This window comes from Adiantum capillus-veneris, chromosome 14 (assembly GCF_014529385.1).
Source record: "Adiantum capillus-veneris isolate H3 chromosome 14, ASM1452938v2, whole genome shotgun sequence".
In the NCBI taxonomy this organism is placed as follows: Eukaryota; Viridiplantae; Streptophyta; class Polypodiopsida; order Polypodiales; family Pteridaceae; genus Adiantum; species Adiantum capillus-veneris.
The window spans coordinates 24060325-24075187 of record NC_140944.1 but is presented as its reverse complement, the minus strand read 5'-3'; the positions used below and the strand labels follow the sequence as shown (position 1 = coordinate 24075187).

General features: G+C 45.5%; 1 protein-coding gene across 3 annotated transcripts in view; it reads left to right on the top strand.

Annotated features, from left to right (window-relative positions):
- The window catches only part of LOC147442098 (ARM repeat superfamily protein), a 109987-nt gene extending 95812 nt beyond the window's left edge, over window positions 1-14175 (top strand). For all 3 annotated transcript variants that reach the window (XM_086528394.1, XM_086528395.1, XM_086528396.1), the window contains 4 exons: window positions 12145-12223; window positions 12426-12622; window positions 12693-12887; window positions 13000-14175. In XM_086528394.1, the coding sequence (XP_086384520.1) occupies window positions 12145-12223; window positions 12426-12622; window positions 12693-12887; window positions 13000-13668 (1140 nt within the window). In that variant the 3' untranslated portion in view covers window positions 13669-14175. The remainder of the gene's footprint in view (window positions 1-12144; window positions 12224-12425; window positions 12623-12692; window positions 12888-12999) is intronic.
- The last annotated feature ends 688 nt before the right edge of the window (window positions 14176-14863 follow it).

Below are 14863 nucleotides of genomic sequence, written 5' to 3'. Positions count from 1 at the left end.
ACGGTGGAATGAACAATGTCGGAATCCCCTTCTGGAGTACGTACATAACAAGTTACTGACCCGTATAAGGCCATGATCCCCCAGATAATCTCTTTGGGGACCCCTAACTCTTGCATTCTCCGCATCAATCTGGCCCTTGGTACTGTATCAAAAGCTTTCCGAAAATCCACAAAGCAACAATACATCCTTCTCCCGCTTGCTCTTCCTTCCTCAATAATGGCTTTGAGCGTAAGAATATGATCTAAAGTGGAATAACCCCTCCTGAATCCAGCTTGTCCTGTTGCCCTTATGCCCTCATTCTCTGCCCATCTACTCAATTTTTGTTCCAGAATGGATGCGTACAGTCGGGTCAATGTGTGACCCACCATAATGGTACGATAGTTCCCATGTATCATAGGATCCCCTGACTTGAAAACAGGTACGATAGTAGATAATTTCCAAGATTCAGGTAATCCTTCACACATGACCCGATTAAACAGACGAGCAAGGATTTCTGAAAGTAGATCCCTTGCATGGATCAGATGTTCTGCTACTAAACCCTCATGATCATATGCTCTTCTTGTCTTCATCTTATCAATGGCTTTTTCCACCATTTCCGTAGTAAAGAGAGTACTAGTAGCAGGGCATGGCTCTAGCGGATCTGGTAATGGAGGCTGTCCAGATACCATATATAATGATGTTACATATTGACCCCAAATCTCAGGAGAAGTAATTGTCGGAGGCGATGAGTGCTCGTGAAATAAACGCCAGGCCTCATGTGAGTCTTGACTCAAGAAGAGCTGATATAAATCCTTCTCCAGTTTGGCTAAAAATGCCCTTTTCTTGCGACGTACTATACGCCGAAGAGCAATCCGAGACTGCTTATATGTGATGATCCCAAGTGTAAGCTCTTTCTGGGCCTGGGTTCTCGTCTCTCTGCATTCCTCGTCGTACCAACTGTTTTGAGGCATGTTCCCAGATCCTCTCTTCTGATCAGGCTGAGTATGTGGGTATGCCTCTTGTGCTGCTCCATGTAGTATCTCTGTTAGCTGAGAAGTAATCTCCTCTACAGTATATACTGGCTCAGCTGCCCATATCCTATTATAGATCTGTTCCACATAGACTGAATCAGTCTCTGGTGTGAAAGTATATCTTGTGTGTGTCTTCTTCCTTTGTACTTGAGAGGCATTGTATTGGAAGGAGATTGATAAGGTCAAGAGAGCATGATCCACTGCAATCCCAACGGGTCTTGGTCCCACCTTAAAGTCCTCGATACTAGAAATAAAGCTTGGTGAAGTCATGACATAATCCACTGTACTGGCCCCATGCCTGTGCGGGAAGCATGTGAATCCCCCAGATAAAGGGAAATTCTCTAGACCATTAAGTATGGCCAAACCATGCGTGGTTGCCATCTCCACAAGATGTCTCCCATATTCAGTGTGTTCTTTATCTTGTGAGTTTCTAGTAAGCCCCTCCTGTGATAAATCCACTTCTCTGAGCATTTCCTCAGAAGTATCATAGAAAACTGCTTGAGAGTTGGCCGTTCTGGCATTAAAGTCTCCTAAGAGAACGATGTCTCCATCTCTAGAGAACTCCCATATGTCATTATTCAATATGGAGAAAGGGGACTGTCCTTTAAGACTGATGTACTTGGAGGGAAGTAGCATATAGCGATATATAGAAATCTGCCTGTCTCGGCTCTCATTCTCACCCACATATACCTTGCTTGTTCATCTTTCCTGATAATCTGTAGTAGGGGATTCAGCTCCTCTTTAAATAAGACTGCTACTCCTCCTGAACCCCGGCTACCTTGTAGAGATCTCTTGTCTGGTCAACCAGCTGTTTCCCATAAATACCCCTTCACATGTGGCATAAGCTGTCCCGGTATCTGGTGTGTCTCTGAGTAGAAAATTATGTCTCTGTCCCTGAAGCTGTCTTCAAAGGCACCTACATCTAGCCTATATGATCCATTACAATTCCACGCCGCTATCCGGAGCGTCGCCCCATAGGTCTCACACCGTCATGATGAGCGCTTTTCTAGAACCACTACTTTCCCTCCTCTATAAAAGGCGATTTTCCCCTTTTCTCTTGTTGCCCTGATCTCGGGCATCAACTCTTTGCATGTGTGCCACTTGTGCCAATGTAAGGTCATCTCACAGGAAAATACCAATTTTCTTAAGAGTTGGCCTCTTCTTTAGAAATTCTTTCCTTATTTCTATATTCCTCATTGGGGAGAGAGAGAGAGAGAGAGAGAGAGAGAGAGAGAGAGAGAGAGAGAGAGAGAGAGAGAGAGAGAGAGATGATGAAATGAAATGAAATGTTATATTAACGTCTTCAAAAGGCCACAATGACCTATGAGACCCGAAAGTTACAAAGTGGTGGATCTGATACATAGTCAGAGTAACAAAATAACCTAACAACAATACAAAACAAAGATATATACTATGGGGTCCTAAGTTGGTCTATGTGAGTCAAGCAAAAAACTAAGCAGAATAATGGGCGGCTTGTTGGGATAGCTGAATCACAAGAGATCTAGCATCGGTCGTTGGCGAATCTCATCAATTTCCTCCATGGTAAGTAGTCTGACCGGGCGTCGTGTATGCCTGGCCAGTGTGGTCCGAATTTTCTGTCGTAGCCTTCGTCGATGCTGTGTAGTTCTTCGCAGTCGCGGGCGCCTGGATTTCCCCAGTTCAATCGCTCGGTCAATCAATGTGCCTCTGGTGTGAGACGGGGGGGAGCTCTGCTGTGGGACTGGCTCTTGCGGTTGTCCCGTGTCTGCTCTGAAGAAGTCTGTGATCCGTCTTTGAGACTGGCTAGCCTCGCCATTCATCAGGCTATCTCTGTGTCTGCGCAGCTCGAGCAAGAACAAACCCAGGCATCTCTGATCTTCGTATCCCATGACTCTTGAGAGCGGTCCAAAACCCTCTCTGAACAAGCAATGGAAGCGGCCTCGTATCTCGTAGTAGACGGGGCAGCAGCATGTATAGTGTAGCTCTGTCTCAGGTTCCATGTTACATAAGGGGCATGTCCTGTCCTCTGCTGGTACTCCGCTATATCTCCCAGTCTCAATCCGCAACTAGTGAGAAGATGTGCCTAACTGGCCAATAGCACATCGTATCCCATGAGACAAGTGGGTATCCATGTATCTGGGTCTCGCCACAAAACCATCTTCCGTAAGCTGGAGGAGGTGGTCTCTGTAGAAAGCCATCTTCGTGCCCAATTCCTGTGCTGGTTGTATCCATGTCCTCCTGGTGTCTAGCTGGGTTAGGTCTTGGCGGATGAGCTTGGTGATCTCTTACTGTGTAAGAGTGAGAGATGGTGCATCCAATGAGTACTGGAATGGTGGCAGCCTGTCTATGCTGAACCCATGTGCCTGAAACCATGATGTCATCTCCCCATACCAGCATGTTGTATCTCCTTGTATGGCTAGCTGTCGAGAGGATTCAAGTGCTATGCGAGCATATCTGTCTCTAGGAAGTGCGCATGTGCGGTTTATGAAGGAGACTGATCTGGTGAGCGCCTCCACCACAAGTGTGGGGGCCGCTAGCTCTGCTCGGATAATGGCCCGTGGTACTGATGCCTTGGCTCTAATGAGCCGCGAGATCATAGAGACGAGAGGTTTCTCCATGTTCCCCCATCCGTCTGAGCGACCCGGCCTCCCGTGGTGATCCAGTGAAGGTCCCCATATCTCGGTTCCATAGAGCAGTGCTGAAGCCACCAAGGTGTCAAAGAGCCAGAGCTTCGTCCGGGGCTCCTGAAACTGAACCTGCGAACACATCCTCTCCAATCTACCCAATGCTGCGTGGGGTCTAGTAAGTCTGGGCTGTGCTGCTCTTCTGAGTGAGAATGCAGGTCCGCTAAAAACCACTCGAAGGTAAGTGTAAGCGTCTGTGTACTCCACCGTCTCCTGGCCGTATGTGAATGTAGGTGCTGACCTCCTGATCCACTGTGGGGTGGTATTAAACACCATAACCTTGGTTTTACCCAGGTTGACAGACAAACCACTTTCGTGGGCAAACGTATGCAAAGCATCCAATTGACGTTGCATTCCCTCTGGGGATTCGGAGATCAACACTATGTCATTAGCATATAACAAAAGTGGAATCCATGTCCTTGCCAACTGAGCACCTTTATCCCCATCGCTCTCAATGTAGTCAGAAACCTCATCCACATACATACCGAAAAGAGTAGGAGAGAGCGGGCAGCCCTGCTTCACCCCAATAGTGGAGTGAACGAGTGTAGAAAGTCCCTCCGGGGTGCGTACATGCCCTACTACTGATTTGTACAATGCCATGATCCCCCAACTGAGTTCTGTGGGTACTCCCATTTCCTGTAGTCTACGCATCTGTCTAGCTCTGGGGACCATGTCGAAAGCTTTGCGGAAGTCCACAAAGCTACAATAGATCCGTCTCCCATGAGATCTGCCTTCTTCGTGATGGCCCTGAGTGTTAGGATATGGTCAAGAGTAAAGAAGCCTCTCCTGAATCCTGCCTGCCCAGTTGCACGCATTCCTTCCCTCTCTGCCCATCTACTCAGCTGTTGCTCCAGAATGGATGCATACAACAGTGCCAGTGTGTGCCCAATCATAATAGTGCGATAATTCCCAGGCTCCATGGGGTCTCTTGATTTGAAGATAGGTACGATCGTAGATAGGCTCCAAGAGTCTGGTAGGCCCTCACACATGGCCCGGTTAAACATAACTGCTAGAAGCTCTGCTAGTAGGTCTTTGGCATGCATGAAATGCTCAGCAACTAGGCCATCATGATCATATGCTCTCCCAGTCTTAATCCTGTCAATAGCTTTCTTCACCACTTAGCGGTGAAAAAGACACATGCGTGTGGGCATGGATTGGGGGGTTTGGGGAGGGCCGGCTGTCCAGGTACTGTGTACAAAGATGATGCGTACTGCTCCCAGGTCTCTGTGGAGGAAATAGCAGGGGGGGGGGGGGGGGGGGGGGACTGCTCATGAAAGAGCCGCCACGCCTCACGCGAGTCCTGACTCAAGAATAGCTGATATAGATCCTGCTCGAGTCGAGCCCAAAAAGCCCTCTTCTTCCGCCGCACCAGGCGTTGGAAGTCAATCTGTGACTGTCTGTGAGTGACGTCCCCCAAAAGCACCTCCCTCTGAAGTCTGGCTCTAGTTTGGCGGCACTCCTCATCGTACCAGCTGTTCTGAGGCATGCTTCCTGATCGGCGGCTCTGCTCAGGCTGGGTGTGTGGGTATGCTTCTGCTGCTGCCTCATGTAATGTCCGTGTCAATATAGTAGTTAGCTCTTCCAGAGGTCGCCCCGGGTCCTCAGTGTATATGCATCTGTAGATTCCGTCCATGTATACAGAATCCGTCTCCCATGTGAATGTGTAGCGAGTAGGGGCTGCTACTCGTGGCCTTTGTGCTACATTGAACTAGAAGGAGATGGTCATCGACACCAGAGCATGATCCATTGCTACCCCGATCGGTCTGGGCTCAACTGTGAGATCTTGCATACTAGAGATGAGATTCGGCTGTGCCATGACATAGTCCACTGTGCTGGCTCCATGTCTGTGTGGGAAGCATGTAAAACCTCCCGAAGCAGGAAATCTCTGTAGGCCGTTCAAGATGGCCAATCCATGTGCAGTGTCCATGTCTATCAGGTGTCGCCCATACTCAGTACATTCCACATCGTGTGATAGTCTGGAAAGGCCCGTCTCTGCAACATCTAGCTCTCTTAGCATCTCCTCTGAAGTATCATAAAACACTGCGTGGTGATGGGCAGTCCTAGCATTGAAGTCCCCTAGGATGATAATGTCACCGTCCCTAGAGAACTCCCATATGTCATCATCCAAAATAGAGAAAGGGGACTATCCTCTGGGTGATGCATAAACTGATGTACTCGGGGGAAAGTAGCAAATAGCTAGATAGAGGTATCTGCCTGTCTCTGCTTTCAGTCTCACCCACATGTACCTAGCCTGCTCGTCCCTGCGGGCTATATGTATCAGTGGATGCAGATCCTCTCTAAATAACACTGCCACTCCCCCCGAGCCCCGCCCTCTGTGCTCTAAGCGTGTCTCCTGTCTGTAGGCCATCTCCCACCTATATCCACTGATGTGAGGCATGGATTGCCCTGGGGCCTGGTGTGTCTCAGAGTAAAAGATGATGTCTCTTCCAGTAAAGCTATCCTCAAAGGCACCCACATCAAGACGCATAGATCCATTGCAGTTCCAGGCAGCTACTTTGAGTGTGGTCCCATAAGTCTCGCACCGTCATGTGGAGCGTCGTTCTAGTATTACCACTTTTTCTTCTCGGTAAAAAGCGATCTTGCCTTTGTCCCTTGCCGCTCTAATCTCCGGCATTACTTCCTGCATATGAACGATCTGCGAGAGGGTGAGATCATCCCCGAGAAAGATGCCAGTCTCTTTAAGAGTTGGTCTCTTCTTCAAGAATGACTTCTATGCTTCCTTGGAGGGAAAACGGATGATGAGTGCTCTTTCTTTTGAGGTTTCTCCACTGCTTCCATTTTTCTTTATGTTGCCCACTCTCCATGCCCTTGTGTGCGTCGGCTCATGAATCCCCATCAAGGCTGTGAGTTCTTTTACTTCTTCGTCCACATTGCCTTTGTCTTTAAGACCGCAAATTCTCACATGTAAAGCGTGCACCCTTCTCCTTTGCTCCTCCTCTAGTGTCTGATTAATGATGTTGTTGGATACCGGAAGGAGCGCCAATCTCTGGGGCCAATGACAATAGAGAGAGAGAGAGAGAGAGAGAGAGAGAGAGAGAGAGAGAGAGAGAGATATGAAGTGTTATATTAACGTCTTCAAAAGGCCAAATTGACCTATGAGACCAAAAAGTTACAATGTGGTGGATCCGATACAAAGTCAGAGTAACAAAAAATGACTTGTACCGCATGACTCTGGAGAGTGGTCCGAAGCCCTCTCTGAACAAGCAGTGGAAGCGGCCATGTATCTCGTAGTAGATGGGGCAGTGGCATGATAGAGAGAGAGAGAGAGAGAGAGAGAGAGAGAGAGAGAGAGAGAGAGAGAGAGAGAGAGAGAGAGAGAGAGAGAGAGAGAGAGAGAGAGAGAGATGAAATGTAATGAAATGTTATACTAACGTCTCAAAAGGCCAAAATGACCTATGAGACCGGAGCGTTACAATGTAGTGGATCTGATACAAAGTCAGAGTAACAAAATGAAATGACAAAATGATAAAATGATAAAATAAAAGTACTATGGGATCCTTAACTGGTAGGTGTGAACTAAGCAGCTAGCTGGGGTAGCTAAATCACAAGTCACAAGAGATCCTGTCACAAATTTGTGATGTGGCAGCCTGCAGGGGAGCAACGGATTCATACACACACCCTTTCTTTGAGTTGGCGGAAAACTCAGCGCTAGGGCTGACGTGGCATGTTGTACAGCAGTCCCCGCAGTCTACGGAAAGCGTATGGCCTGATGACGTGGCAACAACTGTACAACAGAATCCTACGCAGAAAGCTGGCAGCTTTTGGCGATGCAAAGGCTGGGAAAATTCTTACGCTAAAGCTTTGTGGGGAGTTGTTTTATTTTACCAAGCCTTGTGAGAGGACAAGTGGCTTTTATTTTTGAAAGCTTTTAACTTAGAAGCTTTTGGGGCTCTGCTTTTTAGCATCCCTTGTAAACCTTTATATTGATGGTTTGGGTTCTCACTTCTCAGAGCATCTGGATGCAGAGTCTGAGAGTGAGTCCGACCACTCCTGTGTACTTTGAGTTGCAGATGAATATAAAAAGAAATACCGAAAGGGGCGCCAGTCTTTGGTGCCAACATCTCTAGGCACGGAACTCCGCCGGGCGAGTGTCGAATCAATTGTCAACTGTGAACTGTTTTGAAGTGATTATTTGTGGTGTCACGGTAGATTCTCGACTTGGAGAGTCCAAGTCCGTTACAATTGTATCAGAGCATGGCCGATTTCTCTTCTATGGGAAATCCGATCCCTTTTTATGCGGCACATATGGCTTCAGACAGAGATCAGTCGACTTCCTTTGCATCCAGAGATGCGGGAAGAGATGCACTAGGAGCATTGGGAAGCAAAAGGGTGAAGAACTAGGCTGAATCAGCCTCTTCTCTAATAACTTCTCAACCTGGCCCATAATTTCTTTCTGCTGCGCCGCGCTAACCCTGTAGGGAGGTCTATTTGGTGGGCCATCCCCTGGCAGCAAATCTATCCGATGATCCTCAGGTCTCTCTGGCGGCAATTGCGATTGTAATGAATTAGAAAAACAGTCACCAAACTCTTGCAAAAATGCTGACCTTTCTTTATCTAACACAGATATTGATTGACAATTATCTGAGACATCACGTGCAAAAATCAAGTACACAGAAAGATGATTCTTTATTACAGAAGTGATAGCCGAAGCAGAGACAATAGGGACAGACTCCCCTTTGAGCTTTACATCCAAAACATGAGTATGCTGAAGGGTGATCGTCATGCCGAAGGCATCCAACACGCCATGTACTCTGAACATCCACGGAATTCCAAGTAGCGCATCGCACCCTTCCAATGGCATGATATAAAATTCTTCCATGTCTACATATGATTGAATATGCAGACGCAGCTTTCCAATAATGGGAGTAACACACTCTGAGTAGCCAGGACATGCCATCCCTGCCTCTGCCGTGTATCCCATCTCTTCAGCTCTAATGCCCAACTTCATATCTAACTCTGGTGAGATAAAGTTTGCTTTGGCACGTGGATCAAAGAAGATGAGTGCCATCTGATCTCTAACTTTACCCCATGCTCTACATAACTCGCTGGCATCTGTCCTGGGCTTGTCACCCACCATATCTGGCACCAAACCTGCCGTGGCATTAGGGAAAATTTGGACTCACAAAAGGGCCTTATAAGGAGTTTGACTTCCTCTCTCATGTCCAAACCGGGCGTGCTGTAAAATTTTTGTAAATCAACTCTAAACTTGGCGGAGATTTGACAGTTAGAATCTACTCTTCAAGCTCTTTCTATTGATATATAGCACACCATGAGATTCCTCATATTTTGAAAGATTCTATTTTTGATTCTCTTGTGATATGACAACTCCGTCTAGAATATAGAGAATAAAAAATAGAATCTTTCAAAATATGAGGAATCTCGTGGCGTGCTATATATCAATAGAAAGAGCTTGAAGAGTAGATTCTAATTGCCAAATCTCCGCCAAGTTTATAGTTGATTTGCAAAAAATTTACCGCACACCCGTTTTGGACATGAGAGAGGAAGTCAAACTCCTTATAAGGCCCCTTTGTGAGTCCAAATTTTCCCTAATGGTTTAGGCTTCTTGCCTTTCTGGTCCTCTTTATCATCTGAGTCAGTTGGTCTTTTCCTTTGTGGACAATTTGTAGTAAAGTGACCAGGCTGCTCGCATATAAAGCATTTGTTTTCAGCCATTAGGACCTTCTTTTCCTCGAGCAACTTACACACAAAAGGCTTCCTATTTTGTTTCTTTACCTGCGCTCCAGAAGTTCCGACTGAATCCTTATCTTTGGTGGCCTTTTCTGACCCCTGTGACGCTTCAGGAGCCGTTTTCACAAAGGGCTTCTTTGCTGAATTTTTCCTCTGCTGCCCTCCTTTCTCGTTGCTCGGAAACCCATTGTCCTCTCCTTTCAACAAGGCAAGACCAGTGTTAGCAACTTCCATGAGCTGGGTGAGGGTAGCTACTCTGCTCTTGGTACAGTAGTCCTGATGCCCTTTAGGCAGCCCACAGCAGTACTTCTCTATCTGCTCTGTCAATGGCACAAATGTGTAGGAGGTTACTGATAGTAACGCTTTACAAAACCTCCGATTGTACTCCTGTAGGCTCTTGCAAGTAGCCGCAGTGAGTTGGTGCCAATCTGTCATGACATCAGCTTCAAATTTATTTGACAGCCAGGCAGATGCAAACATTCCTTTGAAGTAGACCCGAGTGGCGGGTGTGTGTCCTTGCATTAACAGTGTCATCCACCATGTAAACGCAGTGTCCTTCAAGAAAGTGACAGCTTTCCTGACCTTAGAGGCCTCTGTAAAATTCCCTCCTGCATAAGCTGTATCAAACTGCTGGAGGAAAGTGAGAGCCTTTGCTTTATCCTCGAAGCCGCTGAAAGTGCTAAACTTTACAGCTGCACCACCTTCTTTGTAAGCTTTCAGCTTTTCCAATGCCCCCAAATTGTCATAAGGAATTTTCTACAACATGGGCACTGTAGTAGGCATCATCCGCACATCTTGGCTATTAACATTTTGCGTAAGAGATGCCATATCTAGCTGCTGTCTAGAAAAACCAGCCATGTCAAAATGAGCCTATGGCACCCCAAACTGGCCCTGGTTGCTCTGAAAGTCTTGTTGCATGCAGATGCTACCATACATGGGGTTTGGCATCATGCCTTGCATACCCCCAAACACTGTTCCTGGCATGTACGGTTGACTTCCAGGCGCATAACCAGTCATACTGTGGAACACAGATCCACCCCCAAATACCCAGGATGTATAGTGGGTGGTGAAAAAACTGGGTGAATTGCCTGGTGTTCAGTTCCCTGTCCACTCAAGACAGCATGCGGGCTCTGAAAGGTGGCGGGCTGAACTTGCATAGCTTGTGGAATAGGCGTCCTAACCACCTGTTCAAGGACGTGAGGAACCTGTTTTGGAGCCCTTTACTCCGCAACATGCGAGTGTTCCCTATCCTACTGAGACGCATGAAGTACTTGGGCTTGAGCCTCAACAAGCTCTGTTCGCGGTGTAGGTTACCTATTTTGCTGTGGCACTGGTGGCGCTTGCAAGAACTCCATAAACCTTGGGTTGTGCACCAGTTGCGAAAACACATTCACCGCGGGAACTAACTGAGTCCTGAACGCATCATCCTCGAGCTGCCCAGTCATAAAGCCCTGTACTGGAGGGACATTCACATCAACAAGAGGTACAGACAGGCGTGGCCGTGAGCTCTCGCCAATCTCGAACACCGTAGGAACTTCCTGTCTGTCCCTAGAAGAGGAACCCTCTTCCATAATGCCCTTCCCTTTTTCAGCCATAGTGTAATTTCGCGTTCCTGTACTCTGTGTCTTTACCCAAAACAACCGAGGCTCACTTTTTGAGGAAAAAGTGATTTATGTCCCGGCAACGGAACCTTGAAACCGGTCCGTGGGGCGGTAGGCTTTGGCTTTCACCCGAAATTCTTTACTTTAGACACACACAGAGAGAACGTGCAAAGGTAACTTGCGACGGGAATTAACACTTAAGCACACACACGGCTCGGAAGCTAGAATAATAAAGTGATCAATTTTATTGGAGGTGCTAAGTGTCTACTTTTATAGGGGGAAACTGGGCTGACCTCTTTTTATTAGGGGGCTGCCCACTTGCACTAAAAACTTCCAAAACCTGCCACAAACAATAGAGCTCTTGATGAATTAACTTTGCAAGAGAGACAGCAGAGGTAGAAAATTAAGATAAAATGAGAATACACATTCCCCACAATCAAATCCCCGTATGCACACAGTGTGTCACACACACTTCAACGATATCATGTTAAAGTGTGCAAAACTTACCAATGACTCTCGTGTTTACTAGGAGAAATTCATGTTTAGTTTGGATTGAGAACTGACTTGATTAAAGTATAGTGTATATTTTCTTTGGTCCTAAATTTACTTAACATAGGAAAGTCTTGCCGTACTTTAGGTACCTTTTATTGGAAAGTGTACGGTACTACGTACCATACTGCACTGTATCGTACGCATGGACCTAATCAGACGTGGATGTAGTTAATGTATTGTTTTTACTTGCTATAATACTAGTATTGTATCTATCAGTCTTGGGTAGACTGTAGCTATGTGGCTATTTTTATGGACACCTATTTTAGGCTAGCAGAGAAGCCAATGTTTGGCACCAAACATGTGAATCAAGTCATCCTGTATAATAGGTTAGCCCCTTAACCTCTATGGCATATTTGCTAGAAATGTTACGAAGAAAAAAACCACATTTTTATATCAATTGGGATGTTCCAGAAAATATAAAAACGTTCTGTGGGGTAATCTACTTTGATGCAGTGCTTTCTTATGCACTCTAAAAACCTCACAATCTGAGTCTGTTTGTTCTTTGTGTTTACTGTTATGAGCTCGTCGGCTGGTTCAATTAGAAAATGTTGAAGCCCTTGTAAGCAACCAAGAGAGGGCTGGCTCTTTGACTATTTCAATGTGCTGCAGGCTTTAAATGAGGTTGTGAAGGCTGCAAGGAGTGAAAGTGCTCGAATGCTAGAAACGATGGTTCTTCAAGAAATATCTGGTGAAGTATTTGTATCGGTCATCAAAGCATATTAAACAAGATTTTAAGTTAGCTTGTAAAATTCTGAAATATAAAAGCGTGAGAACATGGCGTTTGTGTTTTTTTCCCTTGATAGCTTATTTTCTGAACCTTTTCAGTTGCAAGAGCTCATGATAGATGTGATTTGAAGTCCACTGATTGCTCCCCTGTTGAAATAACATAGGTCCTGCATTAGGTGGATGTCAGTTTGATGATAGCAAAAGCATGAACTATTGGGAAGAAATAATCTCCCATGTTAAGAAAAGTGAGAGGACTCGCCAGGCACTGCAAGAAATTGTTTTATCGTGCCTCAACTCAAGCTCCCCTCTGATGGCCTCGAAAGATCAACGAAAATGTCTTCTAGCTCTTGAGATTACTGATGTATGTTCTTATGCTTCTGATATAGCCAGAAAAGGGAAAATATTACTGTAGTAAAAGTAGTTTTTGGCAGGTTGGGATGGTCTCTATGGCTTGCCTCGATGCACTAGCTAAAAGGGAGAAAGAGGAAAAGGCAAAGGCTAGGACTCTTACTGGTCATGTTGATGATATTTCTGACTTTACTGATGCGGAGCCGCCAAAGTTGCTTCCAGTCATGCACCGTGTTTGGCCTCATCTTGCAGCATGTCTTAAACATGCCATGCCTTCAGTGAGTTGGGATGCTATACATAGTTATGGATAGCCCATAGAGAAGTTAATTTGAAAGTGTTATTCATAGTTTTATTTTCCTTGGAGAATTGCTAATTACTTGATTGTGGCAGGTACTCATTCGAGCATTAGAAGTCATTGCCAGTGTGGTGTCTAGTTGTGGTGGTGATTTCTTTACGCGTCGTTTTCAGAAAGACCTAGTTCCAAGATTTTTAAACATCCTTGCCCAAGGTACCAGTTTGCAAGCTAAATCAGACATTCATGGTGGTAGAAAGCTGCGTTTGAACTCTCATGAAACAAATGCAAGTAATTATAAAGAGTTTGCACCAGCTTCTTTGCTGAAAGTGCAAGAGACGGTGCTTGCTTGCATAAGAGATGTGGCAAAAAGCAAGAAAAGTGCCCCAGCTTTAGCACGATCCTTGGAGCAGCTTGCAGGAGTGGTGGTGGGGTTGGCTTGTGCGGTTCCTGCTATAGAGGATTCTGCGACACAGGCTCTAATTGCCCTAAGCAATATCGATGCTGACCTTATCTGGATACTTCTAGCTGATATAGCGTATGGTAGTAGCAGCCCACAATTACTGGAGGAGGTTATGTCTCCTCCCGGGCCTTTGTTTCCAAATGCCTCTCAACTCCTTCCTCCTTTTCGGGGATCTCAGGAGGCACTGTGGATGCAGTTTAGCGGAAGAGAGAGAAACTTAAACATCAACAGCTCCCAAGCATGGACCATTCTTTCTAGGCTGGAGTCATGCAACAATAAGGACAGTAGACACTTGGACTTGTAGAGCGTCTTGAGCTGTTCTTTTGAATCTATCCAAGGGAATGGAGAGACTTGCAAAAATCGGAAAGTTTCATCTGCCCTAAAGGAGGAGTGTTGTGTCATAAAAACCGAGTAAGAAAAGCCATACTGAATTTCTGAAGGCTAGTTTGCTCTTTTCTTACTCTATTAATGATGGATCAACTCTTCTGGCTTCAAGATTGAACCTGCTTAAGCCTGCATGAGGATGTTTCCAGATGTTTAGCGGTTATAGACATTAGGTTTGCAGTTTAAGGTTCATTACAAACAACTACATACCCATCATCGGGGATTTAGCCAGATGTAATTGCTTGTTGTATATATGAAATTTGAATGTAGAAAAAGCTTCAAGGACCTGTATCTAAAATCACATCTTTATTGGACATCAGGATAGTAATGCTTTTGATGTAAATAGGTATATTTGCATAATGCACAGAAGAATGTAAGTTATGTTCACATATAGTTGTGAGCATGGTCTGCTCTTAAATCTGGAGAAGCATGTGTCGCCAGTTTTCTTTCAAGTTCCGTTTGACCAGGTATATTATTATGACAGGTTATCTTGAGATAAACTTTTCACGGTGCATTTAGTCACAAACTTGTCAAATTGCAGGTTTGTAATCGATTTTCATCTTAAATCACATTCACGTCTCATGTAACTGATAAAACCATGGTTGCTTGTATTGTGGTTTCAGTTAGCTTTTGATTGATAGTTATCATGCTGGTGCTTGATGAGCTGAAGAAAAGTTCTTATCCTTCAGGTTGCCTGCTTGTGCTACAGCATGAAACCACTTTTGTTCATTGCTAGCCTATATGATGTCTAAAATCATTGATTAGCTCTTGAAGAATGATGGTGCTTTCATATATGACGTGGGAAGCACACATCAGGACATAAAAGCTATTGTGCAGGTTATGCTTCGAGATGATTTGTGGGCTATTATGTGTGGGCTGCACAGTCTGGCTGTGAAAAGCGTAGACAAGCTTTAGACATGGACGAGTTTGCTATAATAAGACTACTCTTTTAGCAGGGATGGATTGTATGTGTCTTGGATGCGAGGCATTTTCCATTGTAATTTGTATTCAATGATTTGAATGCTTCGAACTTAGCCGAACCTCAATGCAAATTTTCACATTGTAGTGGAGGGGTGTGTACTTACGTCCTTATAATTTATCGCCATCATTGCCAA